Here is a 19959-nt window from a genome sequence, read left to right on the forward strand (position 1 = left end):
GCTTAAGGTGCATCCTCAAATCTCCTCTGAATTTATGTCAAAAGCGTATTATAGAGTCGAATGGCGTTACGTCAGATCACTACTAATCGCCTTGGGCTTTCATCAGAAATTGGTGTCGTCAATTATGGTATGTGTTACTTATGTTACATATTCAGTTCTTATCAATGATAATCATTTTGGCATGATTATCTAGAGAGAGGATTGAGACAAGGCGATCCATTATCTCCCTTCCTTTTTGTCCTCTTTACTGAAGGTCTTACTCACCTTTTGAATAAAGCTCAAAAGAAAAAAAAAAAACTTGATGGCATTCAGTTTTATCAGGAGGGGCCGAGTGTTCATCACCTACTGTTTGAGGATGAATCACCACTATTCCTATGTAAGGCTACAAAGGATCATAAGCAGGTTTTGCAGAATTTTCTGAGAATATACGGTGAAGCTACAAGTCAACCTATCAATCCAGGTAAGTTTTCTATAACTTTTGGAGCAAAGGTGGATGACAATCTGAAAGGAAGCATTCAATACATCTTGGGAATTCAGTCTTAAGGTGGAGCTTGTACTTATCTTGGGCTACCAGAATGTTTTAGTTGTTCAAAGGTTGAAATGCCTCAGCTATCTGAAAGATATACTAAAAGGGAAACTTTTAGGGTGGTTCACAAGATGTTTTTCTCAAGGAAGAAAGGAATTGTTGTTGAAATCAGTAGCCTTGGAAATACCTGTTTTTGCGATGTATTGCTTCAAGCTACCAATTAAGACTTATGATAATTTGCAGAGCGCCATGGCCTCTTTTTGGTGGAGTTCAGAGGAACATTCACAAAAATCCATTGGCTAAACTAGGAAAGGTTATGCTTATCAAAAGACCTTGGAGGTATGGAGTTTAGAGATATCCAATCTTTCAACCAAGCCATTCTAGCAAAGCACGCATGGAGATTGCTCCAAAACCCCAATTGTCTCCTTTCCAGACTTCCTTGATGCTACAATGAGTAGAAGACCATCTTTTGATTGGACAAGCATCCTCTTTAGACTTGAACTACTGTACAAAGGTTTAGTGAAAAAGTTGGAAATGGGGAGACTCTGAATGTTTGGTTTGGCAAGTGGATTATGATGATGGGTACATATCCCCTGGAGAAGGAACCAAATTTTTGAAGTTGGTCTAAAGGTCAATGAACTTATTGATGAAAATAAATGTTTTTGGGATCAAGAAAAGCTTGACGATCTTTTCCTGCCTTAGGATATCACAAGAATTAAATCTATAAAGCCTCTACTAGCGCATGAAGATTTCTATGCTTGGCAATTCAATAATAGCGGGGAGTTCTCGGTTAAATCAGGTTATTGGCTTGCAAACAGAGAAAAGAATGCTTAACTTATCAGAAGCCTCTATTAGCCCCACGACACTCAAATTGAAAAAAACAGATTTGGAGTTTGCAGACATCTCCAAAATTAAAAAATTTCTTTTGGAAACTGCTATCTGGAACCCTTCCCATCGCTGAATCCCTCAATGGTTGAGGCATGAGTATTGACTCGATATGCCAAATCTGTGGAGAAGAAGGTGAGTCTATCAGCCATTCACTTTTTACTTGCTCTGCTGCTAGACAGATTTGGGCGCTGTCAGATTATCCATTTCCAGTTGATGGTTTTCATATTGGCTCAGTGTTTTCAAACATGTTTCATTTACTGTCGGAATAATAAAGAGTGGCCTATTGAGTTGAGGAAAAGCTTCCCATGGATAGTTTGGAGGATTTGGAAAAACAGAAACTCTTCAATTTTTGAAGGAGTAAACTTCTCCGCAAAAGAATCAGTGGACAAGATCAGAAAGGAGGTAGCAAAGTGGTTTGAAGCTCAGTGCCAAGAAGGGAAAGGTATATTCCTACTGAACCAATCAAACAACCTCAAGGAGAGAGAAGGATGTAACCGTTAGCGAAGGGATGGGAAAACCTTTACTGATATGGGTCAAGTGTAATGTGGGCTCATCATGGTCAAAAAGAAATTAGCTAGCAGGTGGAGCATGGATTCTAAGAGATGTGCAAGGAGAAGTTTTGCTTCATAGCCGCAAAGCTTTTGGAGGTATTTTTAGTCTGGATGATGCAAAGCTCAGAGTAGTGTTATGGACAATAGAAAGCATGAATAGCCACAAAGTCAAGCGAGTTATTTTGGTGTGCAGGAAAAAGATTTGGTCGGAGCCGTGGAGAGACCAAATGTGTGGCCATCCTATAAAGCTCAATCAATAGCTTTAAAGAGTTTTTTGAGTCCTATTTCGGAGTGGAGACTAGTAAATGAAAATGAGGCAACAAACAGAAATGCAAACATGATATCTCAAAGTGTGACAGGGGACTTGTGTTTTCAATCATATGTGGAAAGGGGTTACCCAACTTAGATGAAGATTGTCTTCGAGGAAGAAAATGTTTGCAGTAATATTTGCTAAAACTGGTTTTCAACAGGTCTGGTTTTTTATGGTTGTAAACTAGTTTTTTGTATAGCTACTTTAGTTATATTGGAGAGGGTTAGAGTAGGCTAACAAATCGTGGGAAAGCGATTTTTTGTGCTTTTGGTATAACAAATAAAAGATGTAATCACTTAGGCCATCCTAATGGTCAAATTTCAATATAATCTTTCAAATAACAAAAAAAGAAAAAGTAAAAGAACTCTCTTTTTTTCAGCATCCCGATTCTTGTGGAGATATAATTTTTTTTTGCTTTTATTTATATTTATATACAACATAAAATTAAACACTTCTAATTATCACTTATTTACTAGTTCAAACTTTTTTTTTTCTTTCTTGACTTTGCTTTTGATGTTTTCGTTTCGAATAAAGGCCTAATGGGTCTAAACTTTTATTTTGGGCTTCTTCGCCCAAAGAATTGAACATTACTAAGAAATGAAACTGCACTTTAACAAAAACAAACACAAACACATGTCAACTTTTTTCTTAGAGAAATCTATTTTTAGTCATTTTTTTAATTAAATTTAATTTATAAAAATATCTTTTTATATAGTAGAATATTGACACGTATCAAAAATGAGTTTGTTATCTATATATGCCAATATTTAATCAATTATTGATATGTTTCCAAATTTGATGATTTGTAAGTATATCATATGTTGGAATTTCCCTTGATATATATCTACTTTTAGTGTTTTTCTTTTGATAATAATAACTAATTATGTGGTTCCCTGGATAGATATGATTTATAGTTAAAACATCTCTAATTTTAGTGTTTTTCTTTGATAATAATAACTAATTTTAGTTTAAAATAATGATTTTTGTTTCTTAACATCTGCCAAATATTAGCTAATTTTTGATACATGTCAAAATTTGAGTAATTGTAATTATGTGATGTTATTAAAAATGAAACGTATCAGATTTTTTAGTCTATTGCATTTAATAAGAAGAAATAAGGATACTGTGGTCTGCAACTGTTATATAAGAGAGTGTAAAATCTAACCAGACCTTCACAAAATCAAAAACTTCAAAAGAAAAATACAAAATTGGTCCCCAAAATTTGAAATTATCAAAGTTACCCCCAAACTTGGTCTCTTAGTCTTCTTCTCTCTCTCGCTTAGCCGTTTAAAGCAAAACCCTGAGTGAGACCCCCCCCCCCCCCCCCCCCCCCCCAAACCTAAAAATCCCAGCCGCCACTTTTGTTCTAATGGCGAAGAAGAAAGTGTCTCGTAACACCAATGGAGCATCCGTTGAGCAACAACAAATGCAGAGCCAGAAAGCTCCGGTCACTTACAAGAAACCGGCGGCGGAGCTGAGTCGTGAGTCTTCAATGGAGGACCATGACTCGTCGGAGGAAAAGTTTCAGAATTTGAAGTCACTCAATGGGATTCTTCTCCAGCAAACCATGGAGAAGAGGCAGCAGATTGAATCTCTCTTCCAGGCGAAAGATGCGTTGGAGGCTGAGCTGACCCGTTCCGGAAAGGAGAAGACTTTGCTGAAGGAGGAGTTGTGTGGTTCAAGCGATGAGAAGTTCATGTTGAAGATTGAGTTGGATCTGTTTATGGGTTTTGTTGAGAGTCGTGTTAAGGAAATGGGTGTTGAGGTAGATGTGTTGGTTAAGGAGAAGAGTGATAGGGACTGTGAGATTAGGGATTTGAAAAGAGAAGCTAGTGTTTTGATGGGGAAGTTAGAGAGTGAGAGGGATGAGTTTAGTAGGGTTTGTGATGAGAGGGATTTGATTAAGAGTGGGTTTGAATCGCAGAGTGAGGAGATGAATCGGTTGAAGGAGAGTGTGGTTAGGTTGGAGATGAGAGAAGTGAGTTTGGGAGAAGAAGTTGGGAGATTGAAATCTGAGAATGGTAGATTGGTGAAGGAGAGGAAGAAGAGAGATGAGTTGATTGAGAGGGTTAGTAAGGAGAGGAGTGAAATGGAGAAGAACCTTGAGGATAAGATTAGGGAGATTGATGGTTTGAAGAGTGAGATCAAAGGGGTTATTAGAGAAAAGATGGAGATAGAGATGGTTAAACGTGATCAAAAGGAGACGATCGTTGAGTTGGAGAAAAAGTTGGGAAATTTGAATGAGACTGTGAAGAGCTTGACAAAGGAAGAGGTGGGGTTACGTGATCAGGTTATTAGGTTAGAGAGGAATCTTGATGAGGTTATGGAGGAAGCGAAAGCGAGGGCGGAGCAGATCAATGCATTGGTGAAAGAGAAGTCTATTACGGAATCTGAGCTTGAGTGTGTGTGGATGGAGAACATGTCAGTTAAGAAGCAGATGGAAATGGCTCTCGTGCAATCCTCTGATAAGGGGAAACTGGTTGACCAGTTGTTGCGCGAGAAGAATGAGCTTGTTAAGCGTGTTGTTAACCAGGAGGCTGAGTTTGTTGAGCTGAGTAAACTGGCGGATGAGCAAAAGCATGCCGTAGTTCAGCTGCAAAAGGATTATAATGATTTAACCAAGACTACTGAGAATCTTAGCTGCAATGTTAGCCAGCTTAAGGAGTCTCTGGCGATGGTTGAGGTTGAGAGAGACAATGCTGGGAAGGCTCTTGCTGAGGAGAAGAGAAATCGGTTGGCTCTTAAGGATAAAGTTGCAGAATTGGAGAAAATGATTGAGTCTACTGGTAAAGAGCTTGAGAAGACTAAGGCTGAGCGAGCGAGATTGGTCAAAGAGAAGAAGGAAGTGGAGAATCGATCTGAGTCATTGAGAAACGAGAAGGGTATCCTTCAGAAGGATATTGCAGAAAACAAAAAAGCTATTGGTGTTCTGAAAACAGAACTAGAGTCTGCTAGAACCAATGCAAAAAACAGTCTAACAATGCTGAAGAGTGTGGCAACAATAGTGTGTGGTTTAGAAAACAATAAAGGCGAGAAGAAGCGTGAGAAAGGACTGGATTCTTACACTGTGGAGCTAGAAGCGATCAAGAAGTCGTTCAAAAACAAAGAAAGCATGGTTGAGGAAATGAAGAAGGAAGTAGAGAAAATGAAGCATTCAGTTGAAGATGCACACAAGAAGAAGAGCTTTTGGACCCTTGTGTCATCTGTTACTTCTCTCCTTATGGCTGCATCTGTTGCGTATGCTGCTTCGATCAAGTGAACACCTGAAGATGGTACTACCCCTATAACTTTCAGACAACATTACCGCAATCCAGTTCTCAATTTTTGCTGTTTAACTTCTAAACCATTTTGATCATCGTATGAGCTTTCTACTCATAACTCCTCTATGATGTTTAGTTGGTTCATGAATAACCAATGATGTAATCCTTTTCCTTTTCATGTCTAGCTCTATCTATGTCTGTGATTCTGCTACTTTTCTCCCAGAACATGTAGTTGATTCTCAGAAACTCTAATAAACATCTTCGTTTCATATTCATATATTAATTTATATATATTATTGGTCAAGTTTGTCTCTCTACCATAATACGTAGTTCCATTGATAATATGTGGATACGATAAATTTTGGAGTAAGCATATAAATTATAAATTATAAGTAGGTGAACACATGTTTATCTATCATAGCTAACTCTAACTACATTTCTCATAACGTTTTGTTATTATATAAGGAAGATTGAAGCCTCTTACCAAACCAACTTGTCTTTTCATTCATTTGGTTACAATTCCATATCTACGTCTTACTTCAAGTGGACTCCATAAATTTATAAAACTAGCTTATTTGCATCCTTTGCTCTCTTTCTATTGTTTGGGATCCACATGCTTATCAACTATATTCTCATCATTTGTGCAAAGATACATCTCATATAAAAACAAAACCCTTTCAAGCCTGTTTACATGAGAAGAGAAAATAACATAATTGCATATTCTTCGAAGAGTCAATTTTTTCTTTTTGCTTTCCTTGCTGTGTGGTCCAGATGCAATGCACCTTCCTCCATGAGACATTTTGGTTTTTACATTTAAAGTAGAGATTACAAAGACTTATACATCAAATCTTTTGCCAATGATTACATTGCAATAAAGCCCTATCAGTGAGTGAATATGAGAGACATTAGTTTTACATTGCAATAACTTAATAATTATACTAAAACCAAAAACAAAAAGAAAAAAAAACTTATAATTAAACATATTGTTGATGTATGTATATATACTATATAGATATTTACGGAAAATATCGTAATAGCAACATAGCCCAAAGTTACTATTCAAACAAGCTGATAAAAACTCAGCTCTGTAGTTAAAAAGTCAAAACACTAACACTAAAAAGCCAAACATTACCGGCTTCACTGTTCTTCTTCCTGCTTTGCTTTCAGAATCCAGCTTCACACGGTTGACAAACGCAGACGCAGCCACTTCCACCGTGGTAAGTAGTTAAACGCCATTCTTTTGACTCACTACAAAGAGCAACTAAAACGAGAATCTCGGGCATACACACACCTTCCGCGGTGGATTTCACCCCGTTTGTTAGTGAGAGATGAAAGAGATATTTCATTGGCATTCTGCGTTTACAAACGCAGCTATCTCGTCCATAACGGTATGGAAGTGATTGTTGTTAGGCAATAAGTAGAAGCCGATAGTGGCTTGCTCCAAGTAAAGAAGCTTCACCTCTTGACCCGCTTTCTTGAGCCCTTCCGCGTACTTCAACTGCCAATCTTGAATCAAATCTAAACCCGCTACAACGACCAGACTCTTGGGGAAACTCAACCCTTCTAGACTCTTGCTTCTCGGTCCAAACGGGCTACACGCTGGATGCTCTCTGTCTTCACCCTCGGGAAGAAACGCTCTCCAATACCAATCTCTGTCTCTGACCGTCACAAAGTATTTCCCATCCAAACGTGTCTCAGACTCCGTCCTTTCAGTCCCTCCAAACATAGGGTTAAGCAAAATGTTCCCCAAAACATCGATCCCTGACTCCACCGCTCTTAGTGCGACATTATGCACGATGTTACCCCCAGAGCTATCACCGGCCAAGAAAATATGAACCTTTGAGTCTTTCTTGCTTTTAAGCCAAGAACTGGAGTTGACCCAATTCAAAACAGCCCAGCCATCATCATAAGCACAAGGGTAACGATTCTCTGGTGCACGGCGATAGTTCACAGAGACAACAATAGCACCGCACAAACCAACAAGCCTACGGCAGAGAGTATCATAAATAGCACTGTTTGCAGAAGAATGCGCAAAGCTCCCACCATGGAAGAAGACAATAACAGGCACTATCTCACCATCAACTGGATACTGAAGATCAGTAATACTTGGTGGGCCAGCAGCAGCATCAGCCGGTCTGTATACTCGGCTAAGGAGATTGGTTTGGCGATCGATGATAACATCGAAGGAGAAGACCCCATTAACAGGATTGGCGTTTGCAGGGACTTTCCTGTCTAGAAACTCTGCTAGGTGACGGTTAAAGGTTCCATCAGGGCGGCGCAGGAGATTGTAGGCTAGCTTAAAGTTGGATATCAGAACCCATGTATTGAGAGGAACCACTGTCTGCAGCAACAACACAATACAGACCAAGTATAATCAGAGAAGTTTTCAATCAAAGAAGGGACTATGAGAGATATCACAAACCACTAAAGCAGTAACAATATGCAAACACAACAAAAACCTTATAAGAGAGCTTCTTTCAAGTTCGATTAAAAGGTCCGTAAGAGAGCTTATTAACCCTTTTGCCAACTAATAAGGAAATTGATCAGATATGATTTCAACCAAAATCAGAAAAACAGTCAAGAAATGGAAGTACCAAAATCAAAAATTGGGAATCAGTCAGTTGATTGCATCTAAACAACAACTACAAAAAAAAACAAAATCAGATTTAAACCAGAATCAAAAATGAGTCACAAAGGGTCAGAGAAAGCCACAAATAAAGCCAAGAAAAGCTCCTAATTTAGGAAAGACGCATCACGGAACCGACACGTTTCATCACCCTAAACGATAAAGAAAGCCCTAACCTTTGATTAAAAAAAATAATAATAAAACAGAAACACAAACACAGAGAGACATGAATCCTAATCCAACCAAACACCACAAAGAAACTAAAGAACAATCAACAATTTATGAACACAGACAGTTAAATACCCAAAGACCCATCAAACAATTTCAATCAAGAATTCATAAAAAAAAAAAAAAAAAAAAAAGTCTCACCTTGCTCTCAATAAGATTAACTTCTTCACTCCCAGCCATTGAAACCAAAACAAAAACACTAAAAAATCCTCTTTTTTAATAAACCAATCAAACAGAACAAAAGAGACACGATCCCACCCAGATCGAAGATTTTTTTCGATTAATGAAAAAGATTTGAGCCGAGTTGGGAAATATTTTGGTAAAATGACTAAACGGAGAGTGGATGAGTAAAGTTTTATATCTGGAAATAGAAAAAAAAAAACCTGCTTTTTAATTATGGAAGGAGCGTATTAAAAAAAAAAAAAACTAAAAATAAGGAAGGGGTTAAGTGAAAAAATATATTCTAAGCGGTGTAGTGTGATGGATAAGAATATCTGCGTAGTTTAGCATGAGTCTAACTATGGAGTATAAACTGCGCATTCGAGTCCAACGCGTCCGGGAAAGGAGCAGAGAGTGTGACGACTGTTGGGGTCATTGGTGGTGGGTGGACCTCAAAGAAATGTTTTTTTTTTTTTTTTTTTTTTTTTTTTTTTTTTTTTTTTTTTTTTAAATTTAAATAGTTATTTTACCTGTAATAAATAAACAGAAAAACCTCTCTTTCACGATGGTGTTGGGTTTCGTAGGTTTCTGATCGGGTTATGTTCTTTGGTTTATGGCGGTGGATCTCGACTCGAGATTCTCCTTTGTATGTTCTGATTTTAAGTGTCGGTTTGTTTTGGATTTGAGATAGATTCCTTTGGATTTCGGATTTCTTTTTTTGGAGAATCGGTCTTTTTCACTGGATCTTTCTCTTGATTTGCGGTTGGGTGTAATGGGGGAACGTCTTGATCTGAAGGTTCAATCGGATCCGGGTGCTTTCGTTTTTGATTATGGTCGGGATTAATTTGGATTAATTGGTGTAGATTGGATTTGATTACGGGAATTCTGATTTTGGGTAATGGGGATCTACAGGTTCACATAGTTTCATTCTTTGGATTGCTACGCGACTTAAGTTGGGATTGCAGATTGGGTTTTTCTGCTTGGTGTGATCGTTTGGTAAGGATTCGGGATCCGTATGTGATTGTGGAGTTAAGGGCCGATTTGTTCCTGTCTCACGGGGTTGTGTATAAATTCATTCACCCGACCATTATCAAGGTCACGAGATTTGTTCCGTTTGGTTCTCATATCCGTTTGTTGTTGTTTCTTTCTGTTGGATGTATTTGTGGTTGTATTACCTCAGACTTAACAAAACCTTGCTTGCTCTTTTTTTGGCTCGGGGGATTTTTTTCTCCTTTGTTCCCACTTGTTTTGCGTTTCGGCTTTTATGTTGTTGTTAGTTTTCTCCCGTGTTTGGCTTATATTGGTTGGAAGTATGACTTTCTCAATAGTCTTAGGTTGAAAATTATTTTATTATTTAATCAGGGTGCTGTAATAGGTTGTTCCACTCCTATTTCTAATTTAAGAATGGTTTATCGGTTGCATATTTGCAAATCGGATAAGTTATGGGAATGTATCAAGGAAAGATTTGGGATTTTGCCTCTTTTTGAGAAAGACAACTTTTGGTTCTCTAGTGGCGATGGCGATGGTAAAGGCCTTTCTAGGGTTTTGACCCCGACAATGAAATGATTTGTCTTTGTGGTGGTTTACTGGTTAATCATTGGTCGGAGTGTCTTATTTTTGGGGTTGTGCATCAGATTATTGAAACTGTTGGGAGCTAACGTTAACTCGTCGATTCATGGAGTGGAGAAGGCGAGATTTAGTGGCGAGCAACCACTACAATCGAGAGTTTATAAATGAATAGCTTGAGTTGGAATTGTCAAGGGCTTGGTAATAAGGCCTCTATAGGGAATCTTACGGATCTTTGGAATAAACATAGGCCAGATTTTTTATTTCTTATGGAAACCAAACAGTCTTTTTATTTTTTGGAAAAAATTGTAGGCCATTTTGGCTATAATAATTTGACAACAGTGGAACCTGTTGGTTGTAGTGGTGGTTTGACTTTATTTTATAATAAAGATGTTTTTAATGTTTCAATTCTAATGGGGACAAATAGATTAATTGATGTTGAAGCACGTTTTAAGGGGCGTGTTATTCATTTGACTTTTGTCTATGGTGATCCTGTTCCCAAGAACCGAGCCTTGGTTTGGGAACGGTTGACAAGGATAAGTACTATTCGGTCTACACCTTGGTTTATAATTGGGGATTTTAATGAATTAACTGGTAATCATGAAAAACGTGGAGGGAGGTTACGCCCCGCTTCTTCCTTTCTCGATTATAACAGCATGATTCGGGATTGTGGTTTTCTGGAATTCCCATATCTGGGTGATTGTCTCTCCTGGAGGGGTTGGCGAGGTAAGAAGCCTATCCGGTGTCGATTGGATAGGGCTTTAGGTAATGAGGATTGGCATGATTTATTCCCGGACACGGTGACTGAATATTTGTCGATGATCGCATCTGATCATATGCCTCTCGTGACTAGTGTAGGAGCGAAGAGGCCGCGGGGAAGGCGGAGTTTTATGTTTGATCGTCCTTAGATTGGTAAGACGGGTTTAATGGAGGCGATCTTGTCTGGTTGGGCTGCTGACCGGGATCACGGATCACCAAGGTTCACGGACAAAATCGTGAATTGTAGGCGGGCAATCTCTCGTTGGCGTAAAACGCAGGCCCCATATGGTAGGGTTTTGATTGAGGATCTAAAACGGCAGTTGGAGGTGGCTCATGCTGACGATACGTCTGCTCTGGAGTTAATTTCGGACTTACATTCCCAGTTGCGCGAGGCATACCGGGATGAGAAAATTCATTGGTATCAAAAGAGTAGGAATTGTTGGATGCGGGTGGGGGATAAAAATACAAAGTATTTTCAGGCACAAACTAGGCAGCGCCAGGCTCGTAATTGGATTGTTGGGCTTTATAATAAGCATGAGGTTTGGTCTACGGATGATGCGGATATTTATGATACGGCTGTCTCGTATTTTGAGGAACTGTTCACTACAACTAATCCTGATAATTTTGAGGAAGTATTACGTGAGATCAACACGGTAATTTTAGAAGCGGATAATGAACAGTTAATAGTCCCGGCTACAGAAGCAGAGGTGAGACGGGCTTTATTTATGATGCACCCGGATAAAGCTCCAGGGCCGGATGGGATGACCGCTTTGTTCTTTCAGAAGGCATGGACGGTTGTTAAAGCGGACCTTGTTTCTATGGTCAATCAGTTTCTTGATGAGGGTGTTTTTGATAAGAGTTTAAATCGAACGCACCTCTGTCTTATCCCTAAGGTGGCTAAACCGACACGGATGATAGAGTTGCGTCCTATTAGCTTGTGTAATGTGGGGTACAAGATACTCTCAAAATTCTTGTGTCAACGCCTTAAGGTGCTTTTACCTGGTCTAATTTCGGAGACACAATCGGCCTTTGTTCCGAGTCGTTTGATCTCGGACAATATATTGATTGCTCAGGAGATGTTTCACGGGTTGCGGACGAATAAGTCTTGTAGAGGAAAGTTTATGGCAATTAAGACAAATATGAGTAAGGCGTATGATAGAGTTGAGTGGGATTTTTTAGAGGCTTTACTACGAAAAATGGGTTTTGCAGAATGATGGATTTCCTAGCTTATGTTTTGTGTCTCTTCGGTGGAGGATAGGGTTCTTCTCAATGGTCAACCAAATGGTTTGATAGTTCCGGAAAGGGGATTGAGACAGGGCGATCCGCTGTCACCATACTTATTTATTTTATGTACGGAGGTCCTTATTGCAAATATTCGGAAGGCGGAGGCCGATAAGCGGATTACGGGTATTACGGTGGCAAACAAGTGCCCGCCAATCACCCACTTGTTATTTGCGGATGAAAGTCTGTTTTTCTGTAAGGTTGATAAGGAACAATGTTGGGTGGTTTTGGATATTCTAAAACAGTATGAGGCGGTCTCGGGGTAGCAAATTAATTTTGCAAAATTTTTGGTTCAGTTTGGTCACACGGTAGATGATATGGCAAAGACGGAAATTCAAGGGGTCCTAGGAATAACTAATCAGGGCGGTATAGGTTCTTATTTGGGAATCCCTGAGAGTTTGGGGGTCCAAAACGAAGGTTTTTTCCTTTGTCCGGGATCGTCTGCAGAGTCGGACGATCGGCTGGTCAGCGAGGTTACTCTCAAAAGGGGGGAAAGATGTGATGATTAAGTCTGTCGCGACGGCTGTCCCGACTTTTGTGATGTCTTGTTATCGTCTTCCCAAGACTATCACATCTAAACTGCTAGTGCAGTGGCAAACTTCTCGTGGAGTACGAATGGTCAAGCAGGGGGTATGCATTGGATCGCTTGGGAGAGGCTTTGTTGTAGCAAGCAGTTGGGTGGATTGGGTTTCAAGAGTGTTGATGATTTTAACACGGCTTTGCTGGCTAAGCAGTTATGGCGATTGATAGATTGTCGAGACTCACTGTTTGCAAGGGTTTTTAAAAGTAGGTATTATCGGAATTCTGATCCTATTGATCCAATACGGTCTTATTCACCCTAGTATGGGTGGAGGAGTATCTTATCTGCTCGCTCTCTGGTGAAAAAGGGCTAATTATACGGGTTGGCTCAGGGACCTCGATTTCGATATGGTCTGATCCCTGGGTTCCAACCGAGACCAGCCTTAAGTAACGGTCCTTTTAAGGACCCAAATCTCCGGTTACCTGATTTGATTGATCGACGAACGAATTCTTGGCGAAAGGATCTGCTTACTCAGCATTTTGATCATGTGGATGTCGCTCTGATAGAGGCAATTCCTCTAAGCAGCTGTTCCAAGGCAGATTATTTAGGATGGCACTTTACTAAAACTGGGAAATATACGGTAAAATTTGGGTATGAGACGGAACGTTTGGATGTCCAAGGTCCTTTTCAGGCATTCGGATCTGGTCCATCAATCACTCCCCTTCTTGCTAGGGTTTGGCAAGTAAAATGTCCACCAAAACTACAACATTTTATGTGGCAAGTTTTATTGGGGTTTATTTCGGTATCGACTAATTTGCGTCGTCGGGGATTGAGCTGTGATGTTGTTTGTACACGGTGCGGGATGGAGGAGGAGGATATAAATCATGCCATCTTTCTATGCCCGCCGGCCCGACAAGCCTGGGCTTTAGCTCATGTACCAGTGAGGCCGCAACTCTTTCCGACGAGCTCTGTATATGCTAATGTTGATCATTTTCTAGATCCCATAAGTCCGGGTTCACAGGTTCAGGTTTTTCCTTGGATGATGTGGTATATTTGGAAAACTCGAAACACCCGTGTTTTTGAAAACCAGGCTGAACGTCCTGATGAGGTTGCCCGGGTGGCGGAGGGTGAGGCTTTGTCCTGGCAGGAGGCTCAGGTAGATGTCGAGGGGGAGGAGTTTCCCTCCACTACTACGGGTCTAACACCTGGGTATAGAAGGGGTTTATCTCTTCCTACGATTTTTATGGGACAGAGATGTTATGTTGACGGCTCTTGGAAAGCGACAGATGTTTTTGCCGGTGCAGGATGGTGTTGTATTTCATCAGAAGGATCGCCCCCAATGCTTGGAGCGACAAATTTCCGGCGAAGTTTATCCCCGTTACATGCAGAAGTTAAAGCCTTCATCTGGGCGATGCGATGTATGATTGGACATGACTTCCGGGATGTGGCTTTTCTTACCGACTGCTCCGACTTGGTGAAGATGGTGTCTTCCCCAACTGATTGGCCAGCTTTTGCAACATATTTAGACGACATTCGGATCGACAGGGAGGAGTTTTCTTCTTTCTCTTTGATTTATGTTTCTCGTAATGCTAATGTACGAGCAGATTCTTTAGCACGTCAAGCGCGTGTGTCTCTGCATCATGTTTTGTTTGTATACAATTTTCCTCCTAATTGACTCGTCTGAATTAATTCTTTTGTTAAAAAAAAAAAAGTTAATAATGTTGGAACCGTGAAATTCTATTAATTTATAGAGATTTAAAAAAAAAATAATAATAAATGAACTTAGGAGAGTTTACTAATTAGTAATTAAACATATTCTGGTGATACTTACTTTGTTGTAATCTTTGAAGAAACTACAAAATCTTGAAACTTACCATGAAGATGAAACGTTCCAAAAATTAAAAGTTGTGGTAATTGTGAAGCTTAATTACGTGAAATTTTCTCAAAATGATTTTTTTTTTATTAAAGATAAAAAGTCGTTAAAGGAGGTAACTATTATGAGATATAAATAGAAATTTTCTATAATTTATTGATATTGTGATGAATCTATAAAAAAAAATGATACATGGTAACATTGTTGGCAGATAATTGTAAATTTTTCTTCTTGAGAGATATTTTAAGTTCACCAAATAATAATTTAGATATGTGACTATATGTGGTCGAAGATGAAAGATAATAATTCTCTAAATTGATTTTACTTCTTTATTCATATAAAACAAAGAAAAAAGATGGTTACCTACACGAAGTATTGATGAATACATGGTCACACATGCGAAATATATTATTGTATACTCAACTATACGAAGTATATATATTACTTGATCACATGCATAAATTATATGATGTTATGCGGTCAACATCATAGACATATATGTCAGTACACCAGTCAACTGACTCCGGCGAAGATCGACGTTGACTCCAGCATTGACCAACACTAAAAAAATATATTCTAAATTAAAAAAAAAATATAAATAAATTATTATACTAAATTATTTATGGGTTTTCATGATTAAAAGAAATATTCTATTCAATATCGAAATATTTTTTATATATCTCTAATATATTCATTCTTATAATAGTTACTTTTTATTTTTCAAGCTAAAGTAAATAGTTTAATAAAAATCATTTATAATTATTTTCAAGATATAAAAATTCATTTATAATTATCTTCAAGATATAAAATCATTTATAATTATTTTCAATATATAAAAATCATTTATAATTATTTTCAAGATATATATATATATATATATATATCATAATCAGATTATTTAAAAACTACAAAATCAATAAAATCAATTCAACTACTTTCATTAGAAAATCATATGCAAAATATTGAGTATATGACTCTTTACTCTAAATTTTGCATGGTAAATGTTATACAAAATTTTACACTCTTTACTTTAAAATTTACACACTCAAAATAACATATAAACAACAACAAAAAAATTCACAATATTTACTTTTAACATATGAACATTTTCATTTTTACCCTCTTTTACACAATTACAATATGTTAAATTAATTTTTAGAAATTTTTTTTAAGGTTTGGGTTCTCTATTTTACATTTAGGATATATTTAGGAAATAAATAAAAAATATTTAGATATTGAATTAAATTTGTTTTTCATATCTAATATCTATTCAGTATTGTAATATCTAATATCTTTTAACTATTCAATATCTAAATGATTTTATATCTTAAAGATAATTATAAATGAATTTTTATATCTTGAAAATAATTATAAATGATTTTTATTAAACTATTTACTTTATCTTGAAAATAAAAAGTAAATAATTATAAGAATGAATATATTAGAGATATATAAAAAATATTTCGATATTGAATAGAATATTTCTTTTAATCATAAAAACCCATAAATGATTTAGTATAATAATTTATTATTTTTTATTTTAATTTAGAATTTTTTGTTGTTGTTAGTGTTGGTCAACGCCGGAGTCAAGGTCGGTCTTCGCCGGAGTCAAGGTTCGGTATTTGCCGGAGTCAGTTGACCGGTATACTGGCATATATGTCTATGATGTTGACCGCATAACATCATATAGTTTATGCATGTGGTCATGTAATACATATACTTCGTGTAATTAAATATACAATAGTATACTTGGCTTGTGTGACCATGTATTCTTCAATACTTCGTGTAGGTAGCCATCTTTTAGTAGGTTTTAAAAAAAAAAAGTATTAACTTCGTTTTAAAATTTAGCTAGTGAAGAAATAGTAGATCTAAATTATAATAGTATTGCAACATCGACAAATACTTGAAAGATAATGTGCTTTATTTTTCAAATGTTTTTAACAGTGGTATATGGAATGTCTAACACAAGTTAGTACTGAATATTAGTTTTTTTTTTCACCGTGATTCTTGAAAAAATTGACCATAAAAGTGGTTTGGAATTACATGAGGTTATAAATTGCTCAATTGGTAAATCATGTGACAGAGGCTCGAGAACTATAAATAGATTAAGAAGATTGGAGTTTGATCTCTAAAATGTCTGTAACTCCATTCAAAATTAAGTTTTATATATGCAACGTTTAAAATTAATAATAAAATTGTTAATATTAATTAAGGGGTAAATATATCATATCAAATGTATAATGTATGATATATTTTTTGGTAATAAATTAATTATTATTTTTGTTTATTTGATTCATTATTTAAAACTCATTTCTATAATTTTATCTTTAGTCGGAGTATAGAATATTTTTGACTCATACAGTATTTATTATGATTAAGGCATACAGTATTTATACATGTAGCCCTTCCTACTGGGCTTCTATATTCATTATGGCCCAAATAAATTGAAATATATTCATACGACGTCCAACTAAATTATATGAACATCTTCATAGCTTTGGGTTTTTAAAAGAATGGTTACGTTTAATCTTTCTAAAGGAATGGTTACGTTTAATTAAATGAGGTAAACTTACTCTGAATTTTCATTTTCTTTTGCTTGTTGGGTTATGTAATTTCCCCTTCTTAATAATTTTTCTATAACCAAAATTGCTTATCCAGAACAAGTGGTTGATAAAACTCCACTGCAAAAATCTCCAATTTTTGTTCTCATTTGATGAACCTCTTCATCTAACTCAGTATCGATGTTGCAAATCCTTTACTGGGTCAGATTTAGTTTCACAAAAAAAATCGTTATTGCTGAATGGTTATGTTGTTACATAGTAGTGTGAGACTATCTCCATGTTCAAACCCACAAAAGTCTTTTGTCTTCCATAGTTATTACAGTTACAGATGCATAGTTTGTTCATCTGAAACAGGGCTGTCCACAAGAAGACAAGCCTTGGAGCTACTTGATTCTAAGTTGTCTAGTGGAGACGAAAGAGCTGCACTTTCCCTTGTCAAAGATCTCCAAGGCAAACCTGATGGGCTTCGATGTTTTGGTGCTGCCAGGCAGGTAACATGTTTTGTGTTTGTTCATATCCTTGTTTTCAAGTATGTAATCTTCATAATTTAATTGTGAATCGAATCTCCTTCCCTGCATTTTGATGGAACTGATTAATCTATGTATAAGCTTGTGTTGTGTGACATAATCATCAAAGTTTGATGCTTTGATAAGTTTTAGTTTAAAGTTTGGTCCATTGGAATGTATCATAATATCAATGTGAATCTCTTTCTCTGGATCTTTGATGGGATTGATTGGTCTATGTTTTAGCTTTTGTGTCGTAATCATCAAGATTTGATGCTTTGATAGGTTTAGCTTAGATCTTGGTGTCCTTGAAATGTATCATATAAATTCCTGAAGCTTCTTTTTAAAACTGTAATCCTTGTGATCAGTGATCTCATTTCTTGTCTTTGTCCTTCTTTTTCTGTGTGTTTATCTAGGTGCCTCAGAGACTCTACACGTTGGAAGAACTGAAACTGAATGGTATTAACGCAGCTTCACTTCTCTCGCCAACAGATACAACGCTTGGCTCCATCGAAAGAAACCTTCAGATCGCTGGTGTCTCCGGCGGAATAGTTGCTTGGAAAGCATTTGACTTGAGTTCTCAACAGCTCTTTTACCTTTCTCTTGGGTTTATGTTCTTGTGGACTTTGGACTTGGTAACTCAAAGATGACTTCAGATAAAAAAACACACACACATATAGAGTCTCTTCAATCATTATGTCCTTAATGATACAATTCTCTTGTTATAGGTCTCATTTAATGGCGGAATTGGGAGTTTGGTTCTTGATACAGTCGGTCATACATTCAGCCAACGATACCACAATAGAGTTGTTCAGGTAATAAGACCTTCCTCGCACTCACTCTGATATGATTCTTCTTCAATATAAAGCTCTAGAATGTGTATATTTCAGAACTAAATGTGAACATTTTAAACTTATCATCTTCATTGAACTGAGATCCTCTATAAATGCAGCACGAAGCAGGTCATTTCTTGGTGGCCTACTTGATTGGGATTCTACCACGGGGATACACGCTCTCAAGCCTTGAAGCTTTACAAAAAGAAGGATCTCTCAACGTTCAAGCTGGCTCAGCCTTTGTGGACTATGAATTTCTTGAAGAAGTATATATAACCTCTCTTCTTTTTTTTTCACATCCCCTAAAGAAGCACAAACTCATTCAAATCCAGTCTTTTAATACTTTTTGCCAACATGACTGAAAACGCAGGTTAATTCTGGAAAAGTCTCCGCTACCGTATGTTTTCTTTTGCTTCTCATAGAAAAGTTGTACGCAGTTTCAATCTCCTTAACCTAACCGAAAAAAGTGTTTGCTATTCCAAAACTAGATGCTGAACAGATTCTCATGCATTGCTCTTGCTGGTGTAGCAACAGAATATCTCCTGTATGGTTATGCTGAAGGTGGCCTTGATGATATCAGCAAGGTCCCATTATCTTTGCCCCTAAAAACCTCTTATAGTTCTGTATCTAAATAAACTCAGTACTGCACAGCCAATGAAGCATTTAAATATGCTTGATGGTTTTGGTGGAACAGTTAGATGGTTTGGTGAAGAGTTTGGGGTTCACACAGAAGAAAGCGGATTCGCAGGTGAGGTGGTCAGTCCTCAATACCATCCTGCTTCTACGTCGCCATGAGATAGCTCGATCCAAGCTCGCTCAGGCTATGTCCAAGGGAGAATCTGTTGGATCTTGTATCCAAATCATAGAAGATTCCATTGATCCTTCTGATATATAGAAATCCAATGTCTTCTCTTCTATTTCGGATAGATTCATCATGTAAAGAAGCATTTTTAATACATTATTAATAGAGGGCAACATCTTTTAACAAACACTATGTGTTTTATTTTCATTTCACATTTAAATGAGTTGGACTTGAGATTTGGATGCTTAATTAAAATTCATATTCTGACTTCTGAGGAACTATGGACACAAGTCATCGTTCCTTTTGTCTTGAGTTTGAATGGGTTTCTAGTGTTTTGTAGTCATTTCCGTCTTTGTTTGCACGAAACCATGACCACTGGGTTTAATTGTGCTAGGCGAGTAAGAAAAAACTTTGCATTATACACGATTTAACCCCTAAGTAAGTATCATAGCATGCCCTTGTCCCCTAATGGTATCTTGCGGTATGCGGAACATGAACCTAATGACGCTTGGGTTGTAACTTGTACCAATATCTATCCACCCACTATTCTCGTAGAAGTGGACAGAGATTTCAGCTACATGAACAAATCTCCAACCTAAACTCCAGAAAGAGGCCACAAAACAATAAACTTAAACCCTCGTTGCACGAAAACTTTTGGTCACCAATTTCCAAGAGCCGTCATCCTAAACCCAAGATACAGATGTCTTGTCTAC

General features: G+C 37.3%; 5 protein-coding genes across 14 annotated transcripts; 4 read left to right on the plus strand and 1 right to left on the minus strand.

The window, feature by feature from the left end:
• Positions 1 to 3359: 3359 nt before the first annotated feature.
• LOC104736780 (uncharacterized) lies at positions 3360 to 5810 on the plus strand. The gene has a single exon (XM_010456836.3). It carries the CDS (start codon positions 3645 to 3647, stop codon positions 5532 to 5534), a length of 1890 nt encoding a protein of 629 aa, XP_010455138.3. The 5' UTR covers positions 3360 to 3644; the 3' UTR covers positions 5535 to 5810.
• A 563-nt stretch (positions 5811 to 6373) lies between these two features.
• Positions 6374 to 9586, minus strand: LOC104736781 (gibberellin receptor GID1C). Its single transcript, XM_010456837.3, has 2 exons — positions 8531 to 9586; positions 6374 to 7876 (listed from the first exon to the last, which is right to left on the minus strand). Exons 1-2 carry the CDS (start codon positions 8567 to 8569, stop codon positions 6878 to 6880), a joined length of 1038 nt encoding a protein of 345 aa, XP_010455139.1. The 5' UTR covers positions 8570 to 9586; the 3' UTR covers positions 6374 to 6877.
• A 941-nt stretch (positions 9587 to 10527) lies between these two features.
• On the plus strand, positions 10528 to 11022 carry LOC147929518 (uncharacterized). Its single transcript, XM_087480642.1, has one exon. The coding sequence runs from the start codon at positions 10528 to 10530 to the stop codon at positions 11020 to 11022; it is 495 nt and encodes a 164-aa protein (XP_087336768.1).
• Positions 11023 to 12102: 1080 nt separating this feature from the next.
• On the plus strand, positions 12103 to 14349 carry LOC104738246 (uncharacterized). Its single transcript, XM_010458450.2, has 3 exons — positions 12103 to 12354; positions 12451 to 12627; positions 13066 to 14349. The coding sequence occupies exons 1-3, from the start codon at positions 12103 to 12105 to the stop codon at positions 14347 to 14349; spliced, it is 1713 nt and encodes a 570-aa protein (XP_010456752.2).
• A 2758-nt stretch (positions 14350 to 17107) lies between these two features.
• LOC104736782 (uncharacterized) lies at positions 17108 to 19433 on the plus strand. 10 transcript variants are annotated; one of them, XM_087480150.1, is made up of 7 exons: positions 17108 to 17599; positions 18028 to 18246; positions 18340 to 18426; positions 18564 to 18710; positions 18815 to 18841; positions 18933 to 19028; positions 19139 to 19433. In XM_087480150.1, the coding sequence occupies exons 1-7, from the start codon at positions 17348 to 17350 to the stop codon at positions 19337 to 19339; spliced, it is 1029 nt and encodes a 342-aa protein (XP_087336276.1). In that variant the 5' UTR covers positions 17108 to 17347; the 3' UTR covers positions 19340 to 19433. The 10 variants fall into 10 exon arrangements, with proteins under 10 accessions (XP_087336276.1, XP_087336282.1, XP_087336277.1 ...); XM_087480156.1 differs by having other exon boundaries at positions 17108 to 17595; positions 18815 to 18873; positions 18973 to 19028; XM_087480151.1 differs by having other exon boundaries at positions 17108 to 17595.
• The last annotated feature ends 526 nt before the right edge of the window (positions 19434 to 19959 follow it).

This window comes from Camelina sativa, chromosome 13, assembly GCF_030686135.1.
Source record: "Camelina sativa cultivar CO46 ecotype springtype chromosome 13, ASM3068613v1".
Lineage (NCBI taxonomy): Eukaryota > Viridiplantae > Streptophyta > Magnoliopsida > Brassicales > Brassicaceae > Camelina > Camelina sativa.

Bases quoted from the DNA above. Each gene is read 5' to 3' on its own strand.
- LOC104736780 (XM_010456836.3), top strand. From the start codon at position 3,645: ATGGCGAAGAAGAAAGTGTCTCGTAACACCAATGGAGCATCCGTTGAG.
- LOC104736781 (XM_010456837.3), bottom strand. From the start codon at position 8,569: ATGGCTGGGAGTGAAGAAGTTAATCTTATTGAGAGCAAG. The intron at 7,877-8,530 runs GTGAGACTTTTT...TTGTTGCTGCAG, and splicing joins TTAATCTTATTGAGAGCAAG to ACAGTGGTTCCTCTCAATAC.
- LOC147929518 (XM_087480642.1), top strand. From the start codon at position 10,528: ATGGGGACAAATAGATTAATTGATGTTGAAGCACGTTTTAAGGGGCGT.
- LOC104738246 (XM_010458450.2), top strand. From the start codon at position 12,103: ATGTTTTGTGTCTCTTCGGTGGAGGATAGGGTTCTTCTCAATGGTCAA. The intron at 12,355-12,450 runs GTTGATAAGGAA...TTTTTGGTTCAG, and splicing joins AAAGTCTGTTTTTCTGTAAG to TTTGGTCACACGGTAGATGA. The intron at 12,628-13,065 runs GTTACTCTCAAA...GGGTTGGCTCAG, and splicing joins ACGATCGGCTGGTCAGCGAG to GGACCTCGATTTCGATATGG.
- LOC104736782 (XM_087480150.1), top strand. From the start codon at position 17,348: ATGGTTATGTTGTTACATAGTAGTGTGAGACTATCTCCATGTTCAAAC. The intron at 18,842-18,932 runs GTATGTTTTCTT...TTCCAAAACTAG, and splicing joins CTGGAAAAGTCTCCGCTACC to ATGCTGAACAGATTCTCATG. The intron at 19,029-19,138 runs GTCCCATTATCT...TTGGTGGAACAG, and splicing joins GCCTTGATGATATCAGCAAG to TTAGATGGTTTGGTGAAGAG.